At 39.3% G+C, this 17,580-nt stretch overlaps 2 protein-coding genes across 6 annotated transcripts in view; one reads left to right on the top strand and one right to left on the bottom strand.

Moving 5' to 3' along the window:
• The window catches only part of smchd1 (structural maintenance of chromosomes flexible hinge domain containing 1), a 30,723-nt gene extending 23,301 nt beyond the window's left edge, over window positions 1-7,422 (bottom strand). For all 4 annotated transcript variants that reach the window (XM_028568871.1, XM_028568872.1, XM_028568873.1 and 1 more), the window contains exons 1-8: window positions 7,045-7,422; window positions 4,867-4,942; window positions 3,964-4,122; window positions 3,782-3,864; window positions 3,477-3,610; window positions 3,273-3,387; window positions 678-797; window positions 388-554 (exon numbers count right to left, since the gene is read on the bottom strand). In XM_028568871.1, the coding sequence (XP_028424672.1) occupies window positions 388-554; window positions 678-797; window positions 3,273-3,387; window positions 3,477-3,610; window positions 3,782-3,864; window positions 3,964-4,122; window positions 4,867-4,942; window positions 7,045-7,176 (986 nt within the window). In that variant the 5' untranslated portion in view covers window positions 7,177-7,422. The remainder of the gene's footprint in view (window positions 1-387; window positions 555-677; window positions 798-3,272; window positions 3,388-3,476; window positions 3,611-3,781; window positions 3,865-3,963; window positions 4,123-4,866; window positions 4,943-7,044) is intronic.
• mettl4 (methyltransferase 4, N6-adenosine) lies at window positions 7,399-17,363 on the top strand. Of its 2 annotated transcripts, XM_028568875.1 has the most exons (8): window positions 7,399-7,867; window positions 8,851-8,916; window positions 10,108-10,468; window positions 10,706-10,775; window positions 12,212-12,386; window positions 12,484-12,590; window positions 12,673-12,764; window positions 17,023-17,363. In XM_028568875.1, the coding sequence occupies exons 1-8, from the start codon at window positions 7,640-7,642 to the stop codon at window positions 17,286-17,288; spliced, it is 1,365 nt and encodes a 454-aa protein (XP_028424676.1). In that variant the 5' UTR covers window positions 7,399-7,639; the 3' UTR covers window positions 17,289-17,363. The 2 variants fall into 2 exon arrangements, with proteins under 2 accessions (XP_028424676.1, XP_028424677.1); XM_028568876.1 differs by lacking the exons at window positions 7,399-7,867; window positions 8,851-8,916 and having other exon boundaries at window positions 10,102-10,468.
• Window positions 17,364-17,580: the final 217 nt, after the last annotated feature.

The raw sequence follows: 17,580 nt of genomic DNA, 5'->3' as shown, positions 1-17,580 counted from the left end.
TTCTGGTGGGTTTCGAGCTAGCGACTTCAGAGCTGTTTCTGGTTAAACAAAAAAAAGTCTCAAAGAGGTTTTAAAGGTCAATCTCTGATGAGATCCTTTCCATAATGTTGTCAGACACTTAGAATATTAATCTGAGCCTGTCAGTGGCAAAACAAGCACTTTTGTGAAGGTAAATACAAGCTGGACAATTGCCCTATTAACTTACATTGCAGCGTGTTTTCACTGATGCCGAATGCAGCGATCTTGCTTAATACTGGACCAATGTCAAAGATTGTTGTTCCCATCACTCACTTAAACACAAAAACATAGGGTCCAGATTGAAAAAAACAGTAGTTACCCTTTTAGACTTTTGATTATATATCAGATGGTGTGGGTGAATGAACTCACGCTAGCTGTCTGGTCCACACTGCAAAATTGTCTTTCAGAAATCTTATATGGTCGGGCAAGACTCCCATAATGATCACGGCTGTGAAGCTTTCCTTTGCAGATTCCTCAGCGATAAGGGAACGGAGGAAGCGCTCATCATCTTTAGTCACATGTGAAGAGTCACCAACCTGCAGGATGAGGATGAAGCAGTAAAAAGAGAGAGCGTCAATAGCTTCAATTCCATATCATAATTAAGTTATAAGCGTGCATGTACTTAATCTGAACGAAGGCTTTTAAAACCGAGCCCTTACCTTTCTGTTTTTAATGGTCCCACTGTAAACATCTTCTTTGTTCTTTTCTTTTCTCTCAAAGTCCTCTTTGGATATAACTAGCTCATGAACATCTGGGGAGCCAACTGTTTTAGTGATCATCTAATAAACAAAGGAAACCAATTTATGATTATCTTTTGCTTATTCATTTGAACGAAGTCAGTCTGGCGACGCAGTAGGGGTGCTGAGGGAAAGGGCTCTGGCACACAAAAAAAACACAGTGACCACTGGCAAAAAAAGGTTAGCCTCAACGTTTGCTGCAATTTGTAGCATAAAAAAAAAAAAAACATTAATATTAATTAATAATCAATTAAGATTCAAAATGTATGACAATAACCAATAAGTCAAAATGATCAGTCAGTACTAATACAGTACTTCTGTCTAAAAGCCGGTACACACCAACCAGACGGCCGACCCTCGGCAGAAAAGCCAGTCGAAATGATCAGTCGGGTCCTCGAGGTCCAAAAAACTGCCTCGGAACACACTGAGGCGACCCCGACTTGAGAAACGTAATACGTCTCCATAGCAGCAGGCGACGCTACTCTGTATTGTTTCCCAAGAAATGAAAACTGGCAGCTGATTGGACGAACGCGTCACATGGGTTTGTTTTCTCCGGAAATTCAAAGCCAGACTGTCATGGCGGCCGTTCAGAATACGATCTCATATTGTACAAAAATAGTTCACTGAAACGTGTTTCTGAAAACATTTTAAGCGAGAAATTTGTCTTCATTTCAGCTCAACAAAGGTCAGTTTAAAAGATTTTCTTCGGATTTTGAGTGTGTTTGGCTTTATGGAAAAACCAGCTTTTGCATGGCTTGACGAACCAAGAGTTTCTATGCTCCCTTAATCACGTTCAACCACTCCTATGAGGTTTGTAAGTAGTTGAATATTTGGTATTTCCTTCGTTACCGCTACAAACGCAAGGTCAGGCTGGACCCAAATGTTCAACTATTCGGCTATTAAGTTTGTTGGGTAGGTATTCCATTTTGGGATTTGAATACTCATTTTATTCTTCAAAACTGTAATATAACAAAATCCTCAAAAATCAATGCCCTCACGCATTGAAGGAGATCACGTGACCGACGACTCGCATGTCGCATGCCGCTGCTCAGGGCTGAGGCTCTTCGCCCCATCTCTGCATTATCATTAAAAACCAGGTCTATTCTTTTTTTATTTGACGTCAATCCTTTCAATTGTTACCACGGTAACTTTGTGGAATGCCTGCAGGAGCGAAAAAGCAGACTCCACTGCAGTTTAACCGAGCGAAGAATTCTGCTAACTCGGCTAGCAAAAACAGTTGCCAAAATGGATACCATCCCTACAGAACAGGGCTACCATCGAAATTGACAGGGCACAGAGAATCTACGGCAAGGGTGCAGGAACACACACGCTGATTCTGAGGTGTCTGAGATACCAGGACCGTGAGGCAATTATTCAGGGGGCGAGACAGGCACAGCAGGAAGGCCCGATTCGAGATTCCAACGCAACGCTGCGCTGCGCTTTAAGCCTGACTACATCGCTTTCACTACCCAGCAGCGCCAGGGATTTATAGGAGTGCAGCGGAAGCTGCATGCTAAAGGCATCCCAAACTTTCTTATTTATCCGTCAACTCAGAGTAAATCAAGGAGGGAGAACGTTCACATTCACTGCACCCAAGGAAGTAGACAAGTTCTGTCGGGATTTGGATATGAAGGAAAGGCACGTGACGCCTGCACTGAATGCTTTGCAGCCGGACCGGGAGCTGTCATTGGGCCCCGAGGGCGGCGTGGGGACCTCCGGTGCGGGAAGCGAGCGGGCAGGCGCGACGACTGTGGATTAGTGTATTTGGAACACTGCAAGTTCAACTGAGGACACTGCATGCAAGTTTGACAACCTGACGTTTAAAGGAATGTTTGATGAGGATGAAAACATGACGGACATGGACTGCTCAATTTACACAGCCTAAGAACATGATAAACACTTATAATCTATATTTACTACTCTTACATGGTTTGTTACCCACATAGGCTATTTCAGAGCGTAATAGCTGGTCGAATTATAATGTATGAGCTTTGGAGCCGAGTTACAAGGAGCATTTGATTTGACGGCATTTTATAATCTATGTCTATTACTCCTACACGGCTGATTTGTTTTTCATACAGTTCATTTCAGAACTTAATAGATGGTTGGTACTTAGTTTTAAGGGTTTTTTGTAACGTTGTTCATGTTTAACATAGGAAAGCATTAGACTGGTTTCAGTTAACCTGTGACTTTAAACAAGAGGGGCAGTTTTGAGCTGAGTTTTTGTGCGAGCACACAAGCATGCACGCATGCACGCACGTTGGCCAATCAAATACATGCAAGTGCACATGCCTGGGAGTTTGCTTTGTAATGTGAATGTCATATTCCTGCTGCTTACCTCCTGATTGTCACAATGAAAGATAAAATGAATGTCACTGTGATAACTTTCCAGAGTTTTAAAAGTTTTATGAACCAAAAAGTACAGAAAAAAAAAATGGTCCTGGCCTACATTAGTATTCCTCTTTTTGGAAGGTTACCGCATCTGGTAACGCTGCACTATTTTCACAGAAGACATACCCTGGCTGAGTCTCCGATGTAGAAAGCAGCCTGTTTTCCTCCAGCTCCAAAGTAGGATATATCACTGTTGAGACTACGAGGGACAGGATCAGGCCGGACATACCCCTCTTGCTTACTGTAGTGGAGTAGTAAAATGATACAGCATTGGAAGCATACCGTGGACAACCATGGCTAACCTGAGGCTAGAAAGTAAAGCGCACCAACCTTCCAAATGTGCCGTTGTCCCTGAAAAATTTAGAGAGTTTGTACACTGCCCAGTTATTGAGCTGTTTAGAGGTCATCCCGCACCCATTATCTAAGACAATCACTGCAGGTTTCCCAAGACTTTCATCAAACATCTGATAACACACAAACACAGAGAGAGAGAGAGAGAGAGAGAGAGAGAGAGAGAGAGAGAGAGAGAGAGAGATCAAACTTTTAACTCTCTGGACAACATGACATTAATATGAAACCAATATGCAAAAGGTGAAATATTTGGTTATAAAATGATATGCAACTGCAGAACCAACCAGCCTTATTTCTATCATCCTCACTCCTGTGTTTTTAGCTGTGGCTGAAATAGAGTTGTCGATCAGCTCAGCAAGTGTGTATGCTGGAAGAAAATAACAAAAGGTAGCAAGTTATGAGTGCTATGCAGCTTAATGTTTCTGTCTCAGGTATACTACTTTAATTATACTATATAAGCACTTACGCAATGGTTTCTGGCCTGCACTAGCATAGTACTCATACATGCCACTCCGGATCAACGTATTATAATGAGGCTTAAACGTGATGGACTCCTCTGTTGCCAATGCCAGAGCTTGGTCCTCCCGTTGCAACAAGTGGAGGGTGCTGTCATCCTGAAGCTTCTCTACAATGAAAGAAATTAACCATTGTAAACGGATATAAATACTGACTTATAACTAGGGCTGCTGGGTACCAAATTCAATACTTTTTAGGCACTGACCGAATTGCCTTTAAAATATTGAGAATCGAAAAATGCCTTGTCATTCAATACCAAATTTCAATCCCTAAGGAGTAAATCTCATCATTGTCAGTGTGCCAATAAGGCTTATTATTAGACAGAACATTATCAGATGTTGGTAGAAGCATGCAGCATGCTTAGTGAATAAGCACGCAGCATGCTTCTACCAAGATCTAATAATGTTTGTGACTGGCTGGCTAACGTTACACGTTGTAGAGGTAGACAGGAAAAACTCTACGTTACACACAGAGACAGGGCTCACGTAGTAGGAGGTAAGAAATAACGATATAAGTGCCGTGATGTGTAATGTTGTGGTTTCTTTTTGTTTTATAAAATTGGTATCGGAAAAAGTATCATTTAGGAACTGGTATAAAAGTCACGGTATTGGTATCAAAATTGTTGGATGATAACCAGCCCTACTTATAAAATGAACTGAGAGTCAAGTATCAACATTGAAAACAAACAGAAAAACACAGCACATTAAGAACAAAGTAATAAAAATGTACAGGGTGATGACATTTGCAGTACAAATTAACCACAGTTTAAAACATGTTTGTTTTATTTTTTTTAATCTTTAATTAAAGGCAGCATATTGTTTACTTTTGCAACTACAAGGACGGATTTACTCACCAAAGTTGTCAAAATCCAGGACTGTTCGGTCCGTTGTGACCAACACAAATGTTTCATGTGAACGGATTGCAAATTTCTGTAACAAAATGTCAAAACTGAGTGTTAATTCTTACTTTTGTTTCAGTTCTTAATTGTAGCTGGAACAATCATTGATTAGTACAGTGGTTTATTTTCACTATAATTCCATCCATAAGTAACACAATGACAGAATGTTAACTATTTGGGTCGTGGGATTCCTACACGTTCTGTAATAAAACTTCTAAAAAGCAAAAATCAGATGGGGGACCCTGGGACAAAATCTTATCAAATGGGGGTCCATGGTCTAAATTGTGTCAATTTGGCGGTCCTTGCCGTGAAAAGGTTTGGGAACCATAGGATTAGTTGATCAACAGAAAATGGAGTGGCAACTATTTTAGTTATTGATTCATCGTTTCAATAATTTGTCAAGGAAAACTGCCAACCGTTCTCCAATGTAAGGATGTGTTGCTCTTTATCACTGCAAACTGAATTTCTTTGGGGTTCGGGACGGGTTGTTGGTCAGACAAAACAAGACATTTGGTAATGTCAAGGAAGCTGTGATCAACATTCTTCACTATTTTCTGACATTTAATAGACAAAACGACTAATCGAATAACTGGAAAAGTTATAATCAGATTAATTTAGAATGAAAATAATTAGCAAGTGTTTTTGGTCAAATCTTAACACGGTCAGAAAAATAGACATGTAGGCTGTACTGTCATACGCTTGGGAAATTAAATTTCATAGACAACCAGGGCTTTCAGCAAACTCTATCTTCATTTGGAATAGCTTACACCTCTCCATGTATTATCTAAGATGGGTGGCTTTTTTCTTGTTGGTAATCATGATATTGATAACACCCCTGTAAACATGTCTGCTTTCCATTACCATGCTTTCTTGTCATGGTAGAAACAGTCAGGGAGAGAAACTGGTCTGTGCCCGATCTGTGTATGCAACTGTTTCTTACACTCAAGTGTGTATGTTATAGATCTGAATAAAGATGCATCTAATCTGAAGACATCTGAATTGGTCATCTGTGAAGTCTCCTCAATCCATTTCCAGATATCACTGGGGATTATGCAATAGTATTTGGTGCAATACCGTCTGCTGTCTGTATGTTGTTTAAATCTCAGCCAAGGTTTAATGTCCAACAACTGCCCTTGTTATCGCCAACATATGCACCGTTATTCTGGAAATAACAACCATAAGAGCTCTGTTCCAAAGAGATATTACCACATTTCCATGTGATTTCATATTACAATCAATTTGTGAATGGTATGGCATGAAAGAAGGCCTGGCTTAAAAAGAAAAAGAGAGACAAACAGGGCTGCAAAAAAAGTTCAACAGGAAAATATTACGGGAAATTTCACAGTTAAATGCGTTTTCACTGTTGATTTGTTTAACTGTTTTTTTAAGTTCAATAAATGCAAAAACTTTTCAAAAGTCATTGAGTAATCTTGTTAAATCATCGTGATTTCAATATTGACCAAAATAATTGATTATGATTAGCTAGCTATAGCTCTGTTTGCCATTCATTCCAATGGGGAAACATCGCTGCTAGAATTTCGACATGCATTCCGGTGGCGTATTCCTTTAATTAAGTGGCTGCAGGATGACTCAATCACCATGAACAGTTTTTAATGTTCTATCAGACTAGAACTACTCGAGTAAAAAAAAAAAAAAACTCGAAAGTCTGCTTTTGAGACTTTGCTCTAATTTTCGGGACAATTAGGGCAGGATTCGGGATTCAGGACTGCTTGGATTTCGGGACGTCTGGTCACCCTACCTCCAGATAGGTGATCTTATGAAAAACCGTTGATGTTGTGCTAAAATAAATACAATCTGCACATAAGTAGTATCTTGTATGGCTGAAAGAATACAGAGGTGTATTCATACAAGTGGAATTGTATTGCAATGGAGCATAGTTTCATTGTCAGTTTCGTTTCCTTGAACCTGGATGCAGGTAGCTATAAGTAGTTATATAGGCCTACTCAGCTTTGCATGGTTTAGGTAAATTACTGACATTTTTCATACGTAGGCTTACAATATTGGCTTCCAAAATGTAATGGAGTTACGTTAAGTGTACCGTACAATAGAAAATACTTAAGTAGCAGTAGACAGTCTGTCACCTCAAACCAAAGTAAAGTTAAATAACATTACCCGGTGCAGAATTTTAAGAAAGCCATTGAAGTCCAAACCGCTTGTTTCCAGCAATTTCCCCGTAACTTGCTGCTCGTTCTCAGAGCGGCGGTCGTAAACACGGATCCTTCTGTTGACTCTTCCTGCCTCCATTGAGGTTCAGAGAAACGCTGAATGCTACAATTTAACGTCTTCAACTTCAGTGTACTTTAGCCAACTAGCTACGTACATTATAGTTTGCCGTTTTCTTCGTCCGTGTGTAACGTTAACACGACTTTTCACATATCCCGACGTTGATTAAACTGTATTTTATGTTTTGCCTCCTCGCAGGCTTGCCTTTAAATCAAAGGTGGTAAACACCGCTATGGAAACTCGTTGGGGACACATCACCGCCCTCATCTAGCTACTTCCGCGAAATGAAAACAGCAGTACGCAGCTGAGCACGCGCTCTACTTTCGGTATCATTTTCAGGGAAATCGAGTTGTTTGGCCACTTTGTTGTTGAGCGGGACATGTCTACATACTGTTTATGCATGCCTGCTGTTGCAACGTAGAGCCACAGTCAGCTAAATGATCGTTTTAATAATGCCAGCTAGTTTTAACCAGTCGGTTTCTCGATGGCCGTGGTGGTTCTGAACACGCAGGGCTGGGTTTTAGATGCACGCTCACTCATTGATCAGGGGTATTCGCGTTGCATCCGATTTAGAAATAATAATCAAAAGTCACATATAAAGTGCCTTTTCAAAAGGCAGTGTTTTCAGAATGTAAACAGCCATTATAGTGCCAGTGATGCCGTGGATGGAGGGAACACGGATATGTTGCAGAAAACAGAAAAACCGTCAAAGGTAAATATAGGGCTCCAAAAATTACTTTACAGCGACGACTGCTGGCGCTATGCTGTATTATATATATATATATATATATATATATATATATATATATATATATATATATATATATATATATATATATATATTAGTGCTGTATTCACCTAGAATAACTGCTGTCTGTGACATGTGATAGCCTACACCTATTTAATGCAACGTCAATTATCTTTTGATTCTCGAAGCAAGTGTACACAAAGCTATAACTAGGCCCAAAGCAGTTCACTACAATTGCCCTGCAGTGATCCCTGAAGATTTTCATTTAATGGGATTTTTGTCCACCCCAGTTAGGCTATGTCAGTGAGGGTAGACTTGGAAACCCCTCTTGGCATAACACAATACAATTCAATAGCACCACAAAGTACAACCTCCAAAATGATCAGAACATTGAATAGGCTACCTCTTCTAAGACAAAAAGCGAACTTTATGAACTTCATAAGGGAAGGATTTATTGTAGTTTTAGACTGCATTATGAACCAGCAACTGAGCGAATAAGGTGTCTTTAGAAATCAGAGTTGTATTAACCACCTATAAAAATTATAACAATTTTGTACAAATGTATTTGTTAATGCTGTGATACAAATTAATTTCTCACCTTAAACTGTATAGTTTCCAGATTGCTGAAACTGGAAAAAGAGACAGATTGTTTATTATAGAAAAGGCTGTCTGAACATAGCAAAACAAAGAAGGGCTGCAACTATAAATATTATTTCTTGTTATTGATTAATTCGATTGTTATCCATAAAATGTCAGAAAATAGTGAAAATGACCGTTATCATTTGCCAGAGCCCAAAGTGGGGTCTTCAAATTCCTTGTTTTATTTGACAATTTGTCCAAATCTCAGTTATTTAGTTTACTATCATATATGACAAAGAAAAGCAGCAAAATCAGAAGTTGAGAAGCTGTGCTTACCATAAATTATTCATCATAAATTTTACTTTCAGAAAAGGAAACGAAAACACAGTGAACTCAACCACGGGGAAGTTGATTCACAGGCCTTCCATGAGAAGGTAGGTTAAATCTCATTCTTTAACTTTGACTCTTAGCTGCATGTATCATCCTTGGAAAGAGATTGTGTCGGCAGAGATTGTTTTTAAACGACTGAAATGAATGTGTCACAGAGAACAATTTTAACTACTTTATAGACTGCTGGTTAGTCCTGCAAAGTAAACGCAGCACAGTACAGGAGTTTACCCCTGAACAGAACGTAGGCACAATCTTATATAGGCCTATTTTTTTTTTCATTTTCTAACTGCTCTTTAATGTTTTATGTAAAGCACTTTGAATTGCCCTGTTGCTGAAATGTGCTATACAAATAACGCCTTGCCTTGCCTTGCCTATCGTTTACAAGGCACTGTCTTACAATGAATAGATTACTGTTTGCAATAATTAGGATGAATAGGACTTATCATAAAGGTTGGTCTGGTTATCTAAATTAATTTACCACTTAGTCACGCAAATCCTTTACAACCTAAGATAATAATGCTCCATAAGCAATTAAGTACACATTTCTTTGTGCCTCAGGCACTTAGTCAGGCAGATATGTCGCTGTGGAAGGTCAGATAGAGCTGATGCAGCAGCAAAAGCTTAACTAATTTAACCCTATTATAGAGCTGGGCAATATATCGATATTATATCGATATAGCAATATGAGACTAGATATCATCTTAGATTTTGGATATCATAATATCGTAATATGACATAAGTGTTTATCTTCAGTCTTTTCCTGGTTTTAAAAGCTGCATTACAGTAAAGTTATGTCATTTTCTGATCTTACCATACTGTTCTAGCTGTCCTATTATTTCCCTTTACCCACTTAGTCATTATATCCACATTACTGATGATAATTTATCAAAAATCTCATTGTGTAAATATTTTGTGAAAGCACCAATAGTCAATACTAAAATATCGTTGCGGTATCGATATCGAGGTATTTGGTCAAAAATATCGGGATATTTGATTTTCTCCATATTGGCCACCCCTACCCTATCATCAATGTATCCCCATGAATGAATACAGCATTCATTTGAGGTATACTTTGGTTACATATTCACTAAAGAGGTTCATCTAAAGTCCAGAAGGTTAAGGTGCTTACATTAGGTGGTTTCCTACTACATATTCTATGCATTTCCAAATACACTCTCTTCCAGCATCAATCTCCTAAATAATAATGTATAATATAATAATGTGTGCTGATGCAGATCAGGTCTGTGGTCCTGGAGGGAACCAAGTCCTTGGTGGACTCTGCCCGATCCCTCGGATATCTAAACGGTGCAACAGACACAGTGAAAGAGCCTCTTCCCTCTCAGGAGTGCAGCCTCGCAGCTCTTTGTGAAATGGCTAAAGAACTTCCTCTAGTGGACGATGAGGAGCACGAGGAGTGTGTTCAGATACTTGTTGCTGAAGATGGCCGTACGTCACATGTCGACTTGTTCTCTTGGGTAACAGAGAACAGGGCGGACTGGGCTGCAGTGGTCACACTGATGGGAGAGGAATATGTAATACCACCACACACAGCCTTCCTGCTTTCTGATTTCACAAGAATACAGCCCCTAGTCCACTGTGAGTACAATGTCGGGAACTAAAAAATGTGTAAACATCTGTCCATCTCAAGCAGATTTAATAAAATGTCTTAGAGTTGTAGTCACTGCACGAATGTGGTAACTTATTTTCATTGTGGCATAAATTAATGCATCATTGTAAATAATTTTAGCATGACTCATGTGTTTCTCAAGAGAGAGCATTATAGTTGTCTCCCAGCCTGACATTGTTTACTAAAGCTGCTCATTTCCCACACAGATGGAAGGAGCTTTGACTTAATAGTTATGGATCCACCGTGGGAAAACAAGTCTGTGAAAAGGAGTCGCAGGTATCTGGCATTCAAGCACTTTAGAAGGTGTAAAGCAGAAAAGATGATAAGATAATTTATTATAATTATGTATCTCCAGGGATTACATTTACATGTTACAACAGTACATGAAACAGGCTAAAAACAACTGTTATAAATAAATAATATAAGACATTAAATTCAGCAGCTACAGCATACAGTATATACATTACCTTTTAACAGTAGTGTAGGGGAAAAAGTGCAATCTTATTGTAAATACTTTGTTGAATATTGCCTTGCTAGGTTTAGTCTTGTGATGCCATAACCCTTACCCTAACCCAGACTTGGAGAGGAGGCTCTCTGTGTAACACAGGTTTGAGTCAGGTTATTTGGGTCCAAACAGTAGGTGAGCAAAACAGGAAATCTAGAATCACCAATGTGCATCCAGTCAGTGTTTCAGCACACAGTGGAGTGGTTTTCACTCTGAAGGCGCTGAGATAGGGATATTAATGAATGGTGTGCATAAAATTGTGAAAAACTCACTTGTGCCTGGCTCCGTTCCGAGGTAGCATGATCAATGACACAGGAATGATTAAGTTATTGCAACATGTATTGTGTCTGCATAGCAGAGCCGAGGGCACTAATTAGGCTGTGCTAAGAAAATTGGAAACTCTAGGGAGTGTCATGGCAGTTTAGGCCTGAACACTGAAGCCCAGGAGAGCGTTTTTTTATATGTAGTCGGAACTATGGCTTGTCTGAATACAACATCTGTTTGATTAGCATATACAATGTTGCCAAACAAGAAATTGGCTGGGTCACGAAGACCTCGACAAAATGAGGGAAGGGAAGCAGTTGAGAAGGGGAGTAAGGATTGGATTAAAATATTATTTTTTTCAAGGCCATCTTTAGATGTAAGAAACATGATGTACTGTAAACCAGGTGTCCAACTCACATCACCCTGAAGGCTGTAGAAAAAAAAGTCATGTGCAAATAACATTTGGTTGTCTATGCACAATTGTCTACTTCTGTGTTCAGTTCATGTGTCCGGGATAGCTCAGTTTGCTTGTGAACATGTATTTGTTGCAAATAAACCTGCATAAACTTCTGCAATCTCTGGTGTCTTCGTTGAGACATCATCTGGCTCATTACACATTTAAAATGAAGCAATGTCTACTGAAGACCCGTTTTTATAGGCCCTTTTTATTATGGCCCTTATGTGGACATTATCTTATTTGTGAGATTTAAAAAAAATAAGAATCTGAAAGTGTAACAGATTTATTTCTCCTTTTTTATTTGTTAAATCATTTTATTATTCCTCCGATTATCTTGGAAAACATTGGGGGGCCCTGACCCCAAGGTTGGAATGTACTGGTGTGCAATAAGAATAAGGCAGTATAGAGACATTTTAATAATCAGACTGAAGTAGAGACGGTTCCATTTACACATCATGACCTTTTAAATATATTTTCTCAACAAAGGTACAGTTCTTTGCCCTCATCCCAGCTCAAACGGCTCCCTATCCCCCTACTGGCCTCCATGAACTGTTTAGTGGTCACCTGGGTCACAAATCGGCCCAGCCACCTGCGTTTTGTCCGTGATGAGCTGTATCCACACTGGGGGGTAGAAGTTGTGGCCGAATGGTTCTGGGTCAAGGTACAGAAACTTTAAATAGATACAGCTCTCAATCATGAACATCTGACCTGTTAGTGTGATTCCAAATATTTTACCGGGTTTGCTCTTTTTCCTTCAGGTAACCACATCTGGCCAGTTTGTGTTTCCACTGGATTCACATCATAAGAAGCCTTATGAGGTGCTGGTGCTGGGCCGATATTGTTCCGCTGCAGATGACACCACAAGGTGTGAAATGTTTGGCTTATCTGTGTTTATTCTGTTTATGCTATAACAATTAAATATAATATATTTGTTCAACCACTTTCAGCTCCTCAGAGACGTCAGAGGTTCCTGTGGAGGATCAGCGTTTGATTGTCAGCGTCCCATCAGCTCTCCACTCCCAGAAGCCCTCCCTCTCAGGTAAATATTTAATTTTTTCTGAAAGCCAAACTTCTTGGTATATCTAAGAAGTACAGTACTGTTATGTTTTGCTATACCACCAGAGGGCAATGCTGCAACATTAGAGATGGTTATCTTGCTGTACAGCTTCGATGAAAAGATATAAATCCCATCGAAGTCTGTGGTAAAATACGCAAAATCAAAGGCCCTAAGTCTAAGACAGTTATTTAGGTTTGTATGGTTGAAATATAAAATTCTGATTTTATTCCATGTTAGAAGATGACAAAAGTTACTACATGGAAAATGATGATTACAATGTGTTGTTATATGAGGAACGAACACACTAAAGTAATAAATTATTGATTATTACATTATATAAATAGTAATATCACCCTATTTGAATGTATAACTTGCTTTTCCACCACAGAAAGTTGTCAGTTTTCTCTAGAGAGTCATGTTGGAGGAGAGAAAACTTGTCCAACACAACATGCAGGGTCTCTATTGTTTTCATAATAAGAGGAGGACTTGAATCCTTAACCTATAAAACACGTTTGATTTGTCAGCGTGGAGACTTGACTTCCAACGTGGACTCTGCTACTTAAAATCAATGTAAAACCTTGACAATGAATATGCAGGGCCTATGAATAAGAGAGGCTTGACGTCATGTCTATCCCTCTCAGGGGAACGTGATTTATTGTGCAGTATGGAGAGCAAAACACAGCCAGTGTTTGCCAGCACCCTTTCAGGAGCACAGAAAAGCCTCCACCTCAGGAAAGTGGCTAGATATTCGTAAAATATAATGATTTAAATGATAATGATGCCATTGTGGAGCTGTGATACCATGGATATTAAGTAGATTAGGACACAGATTGTGTTCAATCTCCTTGTGTGATTCTTTGTTAATGGCCAAGCCTCAGCAGGTTTCCAGTTGCTGTATTTGCTGTTGTGGAGGTTTATTTAATAGCTTGTAATGCAGACAACATCTTTATTTAGATGTACACGGCTGCACAAGATGTACATTGCAATAATAATTAAAGACAAACATATAGACAATGGCTTTGCATTTTAAAGAAATGTGTGACTACTAAATGGCCAGCATTTGTACTGTGGTGTACCTCAGTTGCATCTCTTTTAACTCCAGTTACTATGCCCATTTTGTTGTTCTGCAAGAGGTGTGAAAACTATGTTGGTGGTGGGTGTAGAGTGTTATAATTGTAAATTGCATCATGAAATATCAGAAGGGCTTGACCCAACTCTTGCAGAGCTGCCAATCAAAGCAGCAACACTTTATTTTATATGTATTTAACTATTTGACGAGATAATTTAACACCTCTGGCTTGAAGGAGTTTTGTTCACAATAGATTATGCAACTGCTAGAAATTTTCAAATATGTCCAAAGAACTTTGGCATTAATCAACCTGAGCTTTCTTGCTCTCATCTCAAACTCTCATCCCTGTCATTCTGGTGCACTTTGTCGAGCATGTCAGGTCTGCTAGGACTAGTGGGCAGCCTGCCTCAGTGGTGCGAAGCCACAATCATCAGGTCTGGAGTGTTGAGAAACCCTGACCCACTTCTCCTCCCCTCTCAGATGGGGCTCCTATCACTGACATTTTTGGTTGCTATGGAGAGATAAAGGACACCATTATGGATACAACACATCCTTGCCAGATGGTCAAGCTGCAGAAAAAAAAAAGTGTGGTTTTAATTAATTAGGGCCCCCTACACCATCAGAAATTGTGAAAAATTAAGTTCCTTCCCAACTCGGTATTATAATTAGTTGTTAAATGGCTCTTCTAATATTCATGTCAGGAAGAGGCTCACTTACTTACCCAGTTGTATGGGTTACATTACTGTTACAGTAATTGGGGAATGGATCTGTGACAGTCTGTTTCATTGGCAGCTACAATATTTGGCTTTCTTTGTCAACTATCCCACTTTTAAAAATAATACAATAAAATTTCAATCAAAGGGGTGAATTCAGTTTTGTTGAGACTGTGACACTGTAGTATTTCAGATCCCTTTGAGATAGTCTGGTGTAAGGAGCAGCATCGCCTCTAACAAATGCTTGTAGATCATTTGAATTCTCAATAGCGACTTACATTTTCTCTGGATCCTCTGAGAAAGATGTAATTGTTGCATTTAAATCTGATCTGTGAAATCTTTAAACAATTCTTAGTAAGATGAGTAAAGATGCTAAATTCATAGAAATAAGCTGAGATCCTGTTTTCTTGCAGTATTATTTTGGCCACTTGAGGCAGTGCAACAAGCTGTAAACAAAAAATTAGCATACTATCACCTTATACAGAAAACAGCAAACAGCTATTTAACATTGTGCAGTTACAGAGCAACATTTTCTTTTATTTAGAGACTTATTTTTATTACTTATTTTAGTTTAACATTCACTCCTGTTTTTGCTCTGGTTTGCTTTTTACGCTCCCTAGGGAAATATATTGCTTTTTAGCTGCTAAATGCTTTTTTCGTTTTAAATTAGCTTTAATTTTGTATATAAAAAGTCTTTCTGCTAGCTACATTTTGGTAGACATTGTGCTTATTTGTAAGCAGCGTGCGTGCGTGGCATTAGCACAACAGTAAGAATTTTTGTTATCTTGGGTAATAGTCTGTCCATTTAGAAGTATGTAAATGATAATTAAGATGGGGCCAAAAACAAGACCATGGGGGACTCCACATGTGTGCTTAGAATCAAAGTAATGTGTTACATTGATTGAAGGTATCATTGGAAGGATAGATCCAAACATAGTAATATGTATTACTATATATATAATATTATATGGGTAAATATTAATTTAAATTAGATGTGCAGTGTATCAAGGAAAAGTATAATAGAAACTGTGGAAATAGTTACTGTACTGTAATTGAACTATTGGAGCAGTCCTGTAGAACATAATTAGTTTGCTCTCACTTTGTTCATCCTGAATCAACCCCAGAGAGAATATGAGGTGCCTGTAGGCAGAATATAAATATAAAAGACTGAATATGTTACTTGTCCAGAGAGTAGTTTGCCTCAGGCCTCTCTTGGCAGAAGTTTTATGCGTTGTCCCATTTCAGAGTTAAGATGATAATTAGACCTTTTATTCTCTGCTAAACTTTGAGAGCTGAGTCACAGGTTGAGGTTGGATTAGTCTGAGAGCTGCATGTTTGGCCTTTCTACTCTGTGACTCTGTCTCCCTGATGTGCAAAGGAAGAGAAAACGGTAGGCAGGACACCACATTGTGCAGGTTGGATTGGTTTGGGGATCAGGCTTTTGAGCTCATTAAGTCCCTGAGTGTTGGCTGAGGCGAGTGTCAGGGTGGTTTGAGCATGCACAAGAGCAGACAGAGTAGCACCGGGGCAGAGGAAGTGAAACGTATCTGGCAGGAATGCTGCTCCTGGAACATCATCTCTTTATAGACTCAAGGTCACTGCCAGTTCCCACATAGAAAAATCTGTGCTGTGGCGTGAAGGAGCTGGGCAGTTGCCAGTGCTGTCCTCCTCTGCCTATTATCAAGTAGAGCTCCCCCATAAGAAACGGATGCAGTGCTGTAATTTACAACCCGATTTTTTTCACAGTGTTTACTCCTTGTCCCTTCATTTGGAGAAAATAAATGAATTGCTAATGTGTTTTCGGGCCGGGGCATTATTCAAACCTTATCCTCCACCTGTGGATACACTTCTTAATCCTCCAAGTACACACAAAGAACAAGAAGACGAAAAAAGACGAAAAATAGGGCCCCAAGACACAATCTAGTTATAATAACAGCATCAACTTGATCATTACATGGTGCATTTTCTTAATTACAATTGTGTTTTTCTATTATAACAGAAACTTCACATTAAATTTTGAAAAGAGGAAAAATACAGGTATTCTTTAAAAAGCAACTTAAATCTTGTTTTTGCTGACATTCACTAGTTTACATCTTTACCATGCTACTGGGATGTAGAAGTGTACTTCAGGGTGTGTCAGTGCATCGTGACATTACTGTTTCAGGTGTGGTTGCAGGTACAACAGACTTGAAACCAGAGAGGGCAGTAAAACACTGCTTTTCAGCCTTGAAACAGCAAACCTAAGACAGGCAGAAATGGTTGTTTATTGGGACTCTAGGTGAAATTTACGGTTGCTATGTGTAGTCTGCAGTTTGCACTTAATTTAAATTTTAAGGCGACAGAGCACAAACACAGTGCACAGAGAGTGAGAGGAACAGGGACTCAATAAGGGACTTGTTTTTTGCCCCAGAGTGGGTTAAACCAGCCACGATAATTCCTAATTTCTTTCTTTCTGTAGAGGTGTTGAAGCCCTACATCAGAGCTGAAGCAAAGTGCTTGGAGCTGTTTGCCCGAAGTCTTCAACCTGGTTGGACCAGCTGGGGCAACGAAGTGCTGAAATTTCAGCACACAAGCTATTTCACTTTGACGCCTACAGATGATGGAACGAACGTCCCAAAAGACGAGGCTGCAGATGACTGCGCAGACAAACCCACACTCACACCAGTGTTAAGCTCACCTGGAGAATCCTCTCGTCACGGTCACTGTCCCACCACTGTGGACTAATGACAGACCTTCAACATGTGTCTCATCAGTACTTCAGTATGTAATGAATAAAGAGTCAACACCAGAATACTTCTATACCAGTTTCTTTGATCTGTACTTATCATGCATGTGGGACCTTTGGTTTCTTTGGAGGGGGGTCTGGGTACATTTTTAAGGTAGTGAATCGCCGGGCTGATGATGCATTTGGAGAGATGAAAGTGCATTTTTGTGCAGCTGTTTTGAACTTCCCACTCTGGATTTAGATAAACAACACTCACAAGTTTATTTTTTTTGCCTTTTTGAGTAATCTTTG

The sequence above is a fragment of the Perca flavescens genome, chromosome 22 (genome assembly GCF_004354835.1).
Source record: "Perca flavescens isolate YP-PL-M2 chromosome 22, PFLA_1.0, whole genome shotgun sequence".
NCBI classification, from domain to species: domain Eukaryota; kingdom Metazoa; phylum Chordata; class Actinopteri; order Perciformes; family Percidae; genus Perca; species Perca flavescens.
Note: the sequence above shows the minus strand (reverse complement) of the source record. Positions and strands in the feature narration are given on the sequence as shown.

Bases quoted from the DNA above. Each gene is read 5' to 3' on its own strand.
- mettl4 (XM_028568875.1), top strand. From the start codon at position 7,640: ATGGCCGTGGTGGTTCTGAACACGCAGGGCTGGGTTTTAGATGCACGC. The intron at 10,776-12,211 runs GTATCTGGCATT...TTCTCAACAAAG, and splicing joins TCTGTGAAAAGGAGTCGCAG to GTACAGTTCTTTGCCCTCAT. The intron at 12,765-17,022 runs GTAAATATTTAA...TTCTTTCTGTAG, and splicing joins CCAGAAGCCCTCCCTCTCAG to AGGTGTTGAAGCCCTACATC.